The sequence below is a fragment of the Pipistrellus hanaki genome, assembly GCF_964339955.1.
Source record: "Pipistrellus hanaki genome assembly, chromosome: 3".
Classification (NCBI taxonomy): Eukaryota; Metazoa; Chordata; class Mammalia; order Chiroptera; family Vespertilionidae; genus Pipistrellus; species Pipistrellus hanaki.
Window position 1 is genome coordinate 12476600 of NC_140505.1, and position 6280 is coordinate 12482879.

General features: G+C 42.7%; 1 protein-coding gene across 1 annotated transcript; it reads right to left on the reverse strand.

The window, feature by feature from the left end:
• Positions 1–469: 469 nt before the first annotated feature.
• LOC311619060 (uncharacterized protein C8orf48) lies at positions 470–3496 on the reverse strand. Its single transcript, XM_084876984.1, has one exon. It carries the CDS (start codon positions 3364–3366, stop codon positions 2500–2502), a length of 867 nt encoding a protein of 288 aa, XP_084733110.1. The 5' UTR covers positions 3367–3496; the 3' UTR covers positions 470–2499.
• Between the last annotated feature and the right edge of the window lie 2784 nt (positions 3497–6280).

Consider the following 6280-nt stretch of genomic DNA (forward strand, 5'->3'; position numbering starts at 1 on the left):
AGCCCCTTGCATGAATTTCATGCATCAGGCCTCTAGTGTAAATATATTATCCCTGTTATAGTAAAGTTTAAAACTAAATAAGGAAGAGGAGGGGGAGCAGAAAGGGGAGCGATGACTGAATATGAGGAGGGGGAAAAGAGGAGGCCACCTGCTGGAAAAGGCGGTTAAGAGAATTGTAACATGAATATAAACTTGTAAACCACAAGGAGCTTAGGGAATTGCAAGTCTTATAGAGAGCCTTAATATAGAGGGGGAGAAGATGAGGTTATATAGGTAAATTTGGGCCAGATATTAAAGAACCTCTATGTGACCTTAATCCGGTGGTTGGCAAACTGCGGCTTGCGAGCCACATGCAGCTCTTTGGCCCCTTGAGTGTGGCTCTTCCACAAAATACCATGGGCGTGCACGCACAGTGCAATTGAATCTTTGTGGTTCATGCACAGAAGTCAATTTTCAGCTCTCAAAAGAAATTTCAATTGTTGTACTGTTGATATTTGGCTCTGTTGACTAATGAGTTTGCCTACCACTGCCTTAATCAATTCAAATTATTCCTATGGCACTGATTAATCATTTAGTTTTCTTTTAAACAGGAAAATTGAACGGATTTGTAAATTAGAAAAATAATTCTGACAACTGTATGGAGAATGCACTGAAGAGAGAAACTAGGAGTGGAGGTGGTAAGGAGATGGAAATAAGAAGTCATGGTCAGAAAATATTGAAGAAAGAGCTAATGGTCTTTGCCAAAAGAGTAGTTAACTTGGGTTTTTTTACAAAAGGCAGGAACAAAAGATGACTATGACTTAGTTGACTAAATGAGTATATTGTAACCCTTTAAGGGGGGAATTCTAAATGGCAATTATTCAGAATTTTGATTATGTGAAATGTGACTATACTATCATGCCAAAGATAAAGCATGACATAATGTGCAATTCAAATAAAAAAAAGTTACTATGCAAATGGTAATTATTTGATTTCCATTTTGCTTGACTGACTTCATACGAGGGAATATGCTAAGTTTTGTAGGAGAAAGTATTTTTATAAATAAATGAAAATCTAAAATCAAATAGTATTGGAATGTTATAAAGACTGTTAAAACTTTCACAAATTTCTTTTCCACTGTTATAGCTTAGTTGTTAGGCATGCAGAAAAATAGCCTCCAGGTATTGTTACAAATTTCAGGATTTGTATTTTTATAGAAAATGAATTTCTCAGAATGCCAGCTAACACTCTTTTTCAATAAATGTATTCTCAAAATGCCATGGTATTTTCAGGGATGATATTGTTTCATCAGAATGGAAATTAGAATAAGAAAAGTTTCATAAAATATGGCCCTCCAAAAATGGTTTTTTAGGTAATTTATTTAAGCATTCTTCCCTCGCTTATACATATACCTCCACCTTCCCCTCTCTTTTCCTCCTTGAAGCTGAACTTCAAGATGTAGTCTACATTCATATTTTTCATGTCCATTTACATTTATTCCTCAATTTACTTTGCCTGACTAGCCAATTTTTCTTAAGTGAAATGGCTGTTGCTAAGATCAACAGAGCTCGAGGACGTGACTAAATATCTCACATGAACTCTGTTGCATTTGCAAGCTTAGAAAACCCATCTCTCTTGACATTTTTCTCTCTTTGCTCTCTGTGACACTACATCTTTCTTTCATCCTTTTCTGATAATTTCTTCTAAACCTTTGATGGCTTATTTTCCTCTTTTCAGCCTTTAATTGCTGAATTTCTCAGGAGTGAGTTATACCTCTTGTTCACTTCTCACCCTATCCTCTTCTAGAAGAACTTACGTCTATGATTTCAATTTGCAACTGTGAGCCAATGATCCTAGCCCATTCCCTTTTTTCCAAATATATAGGCCAAATCTTTTCAAAGCAAATAACCCAATGCTTCTCAACCTCTCAAAGTGGATGTCTCAAAGTGGGTATCTCAAACCAGTCATGTCCCAATAATCACTCTGCTAATCACTTCCATCAAACAGGATCCTCTTCTGTTTCTATGTACAATTTAATGAAATTATTATCCATTCAATACACAAGTCAGAAACTCAGTAACACTTTTAACATTAACCTTTCATTAGATCCCCATACCCATCTCTTCATCAAGACTGTCAATTATTATTTCCTTAATTATCTCTTAACATTTCTGTACCTCTATCTGCACTGTCAAAACCCTAGTCCAAAATTACCAGCATCTCTCTCCTGGATTGTTGTAAAAACTTTGTAACTATCCCAACTACCATGTTGCCCTCTAAAATCTGAAAAACATACTGGATCAAAAGTTCTTCGTCCTCCAAAATGTGAAGGAAGCATAGTAAATTTTTAAGTTAGTTTCCAAAGTGCTTATAGAAATGATGACAATTATTCAAATTAAACAAAAACACCTACCCACATCATACATTATCATTAATAAACAGCATCTCCTGTTTGGTTAGAATAAGTGGTTTGAGAGGTGGTAGAGCAAACAGTGAATGGCAAGCCCCATTTCCATTCCACTATATCTTCTGCTCTGGATCCGACCTTTCAAAACCAGTCTCTCTCTTCTGGCTTTTCTCATTCAGTCTTTTCCAGATTATTCTGGGGTCATCTGAGAGCCTGGGAAGGCCCCGGTGTGCTTCTCCGATAAAGGTGAGGAAGTCTTTAGTATGAAGATGCTCATCTATTTTCTCTTGGAGGAGAAGTGTCTCCAGTAAAGTCTTCTTTCGTTTCAGGAAGGCAGATTGAGCCAGTTCTGCTCTTTTTCTGATACAATCAGGGCACCTCGAGGGCACGTGTTGCTTAACTGCTGCCGCCTGCTTTAGTGTTGCCATCACGTTTTTTAAATGCATTCTGTTCAAAAGCTCATCAGGGGCAGTACAGCCGGCGGCATCCACCTCTGGAGCCTCTGCATCCGACCTGAGCTGCGGCTTCTGATGTCTGCTGCGCTTCTTTCCTTTAGAGGTAGCTCTGCGGTGCATCAGGTTCACCTTCACGGTGCAAAACGTCTGCAGGGCACGCATCTGTTCATCAGACACCGGAGTGACTTCTGATGGAGGCTGAGTGTCTGGTGGGTGTCCCCCAGCGTCAGTCTCTTTGCCCTTGAGGTAGTCGATTCTTTTCCGACTAAACCTCTCTTCTGGAAGCTCGGATCGTTTGTCTTGATATTCCAACATGTGTGCAGGGGGCTTTCCACTCTCAGGTTTGTCCCCTGAGACCGGAGGCGAGGGCAGCGGCCCTCCAGGGGAACTGAGTGACCTTGAACTCTGTACCTCTTCAGAGAAGGACTCGGAGGCCTCAGGAGGGAGGTCATCCGTGGCCCTGCTGTCCATTTGGGCCCATGCACGTGGCTTCTCGGATCCCCTGGCTTCTAGGCGGCCGGCCATCACACTGCACCACTTCCGGCTGCCCACTGGCTTTGCTTTGGTGGCCCAGGAACTGGCCAGGCCTGAGCCAGGGAGAGCCGGACCCTGTGGGATTCTGCAGCTCGGCCCTGCGGCTCCTCTTCCGGGTGACGCCTTTTCGCTGCCTTGGCAACGCAGGGCGGACATGCGCACTGGGTCCCCGCGGCGCTCCTCCCCGCCCCTCCGGGCCCCACTGCGCAGACTCCGCCTCCCTCCCCCGGTGGCACAGGGTTTGCCCAGCGCCTTCTCCGCGGTCTCTGCGGCTGTTTTTACTACAAAAAGCAATAATCCTTGAGAAAGGGTGCAAATGCCTTTCCTCGGGGGTCAAAGGAGACCACGTATATGAGTCCAACAGGGACAGGCAGTCTCCGACTGACCCTAGAAAGGAGCTTCCGCAGCCCCCGCAAAATAAATAAATAAATAAAAGTTTCAAATGATTAAAAATAAATAAATGACAATCCCCGCGGGCCAGAAGGCACAGGCAGAAACGCAGGAACACGCCTGCCCATCCTGCAGCCAGAGAGCACTGCTTGTAGAGCTCGCCTTAGGAGAGGAGGGAAATACTGACCCATCCCCTCCACCTTCCTCCAGCCTTTCTATAGCCGCATCTGGCACAACTGTCCCTGTTCTTTATTATTATTATTATTATTTGTTATGGTATCACATATTTGTCCTCATCCCCCTATTTCCATCCCAAACCCCTCCCCATATATGCCCCACCCCCTGTTGTCCATGACCACTGCTTAGTCTCATGTGCATGCACACAAGTCCTTTGGTTGATCTCTCCCCTTTACCCCCACCCTCCCCTACCTTCCCTCTGAGGTCTGACAGTCTGATAGATGCTTCCCTGTCTCCTGTCTCCGGGCCTGTTTTTGTTCTTCAGCTTATGTTGTTCATTATTTCCCCTAGATGCGTGAGATCATGTGATACAAGAAATATACTTTTAAGAACCAAAACTGAGACAAGCCATAATGGTTATGCTGAGAGGCAAATGAATCAGTCTGTAGTGAGTGCCCTTCTGGGCCAACAGTTCTTTTGAGACCCAATTTCAATGTCGAACATTTCCTTATGTGTACATGTCAGCCATGGTATTTCAGTTCTGGGTGATGGGCAAATGGTGGTGATGCAGGTCTAACCATCTCTGGTTTGGCCCTGGGCATCCTTCAGCGCCCTCAGATCACAGGTTCTCAGGGCCCCTCTCAAAGGCCCTTCCACACTCCTCTCCCCTCTGTGTGTGATCAACTACTGATGCTCCTCTTTCCCTGGGAAGGCTTGCACACCCTCCGCAACTCCCTAACACTCCCCAACCTCTCACAGCTTGCAGTCAAAAACTCCATGAAAGCAGACACCAAGGCAATGCTGCCCGTACCTTAGCAGGGGCCTCACACAGAGGTATCAATAAATAAATCTCTGCTGAGAGAGTGAGCTGAATGACTGCGGGGACAGAAACAAGCACTCCCTCTCACAGGCCTGGTGGGTTTTATGGGATAGAAATTACCAGCTCAAGGAACGTCAGTCTGTTCTTCTTCCAGAACCCCCCAAATTCAGTTGTTACTCATGGCATATTCCTTTACAACAGCTTTTAAAAAGCACGGTAGAGTGCTAAGAACAACTGTTCTCAAAAATTGTAAAACTTTATCTATGGAGACTGGCTTTTTCTAGATCTTAATAAATATCTGAGTCTAAGTCTTAGTCATTTATTTCACATATTTCAGAATTGCCAGAGAATGGGCTTCCTTGCTCCATTGTGTGTGTGTAGGGGGGAGGAGAGAAGGAAGGGGGGAGAAGGGGGTGCTGTTATTCAAGTCTAGCCAGATATATTTAATATTATTCCAAAAATGTTCTCTTTGGCAGAGAGCCAAAAGTCTGTAATGTCCAAAAAAGATCTCCCAAATATGAGCAATATTCATAACAAAGAAAAAAGATTCCAACTTCATGTATTCAAACCAAATTATATCCTATATAATAAAAGCCTAATATGCTAAGTATCTGGTCATGGGTTCAACCAATCAAAATGTTAACACACTAATGATATGCTAAGGCCGACCAACTGCTCACTATAATGTGCACAGACCACCAGGGGGCAGACAGTCAACGGGTAGGTTAGTTTGCTGCTGGGGTCTGGCAGTTGAGGACTGAGTGAGAAAGGCCGGACACTCCCTGGAGCCCTCCTGCAACCCTTCCCGGCCCCAATCATGCACCAGTGGGATCCCTGGACCTGGCCTGAACCTTCTGGCAATCCAGGACCCTTAGGGGATGTCAGAGAACTGGTTTTGACCCAGTCCCACAGGATAAGCCAAGGAACCGCACTGGTGCATGAATTCCTGTACCTGGCCTCTAATATCATCATAAAATGTTGGTCTTTAAAAGAGGTATCAAATAATGTATAGATAGTCTCAAGTAATTTCCAGCATCTCAGAGGCTCAAGATTTTCTATTTTAATGTTTATTTTAACACCTTCCTTATTCCTTAAATATTTACACCTAATATATCATAACACACATTATCCAAAAAAATACTGAGCAAGATAGCTATACTTAAAAAATAATGTATACTGACATTTTCTAATATGCTATCTATCTTTAAAGATGACTTTGTCCCAGAAGCAAGTAAATTTGGAGGGAACATCCTGTAATTATCCAATTTCTTTGCAATAACTTGCGTGACCCAGTAAACTACTTAACAGTCCAAAATGTATTATCTAAGGAAGTAAAATAGCTCAGTAGTACTATCATTATCAAATAAGATTCATAAAGACGAAGGTCAAAGTTTGGTTTTAAGACAGACTCCATGACCCTTTGTATAAACCTTACACTCTTTACTTTCATTTCTAAGTCTATCACAGAATAAAGTTTAAAGGAAACTCAACTTAAAATCCATACTCTTTTGTTATCTC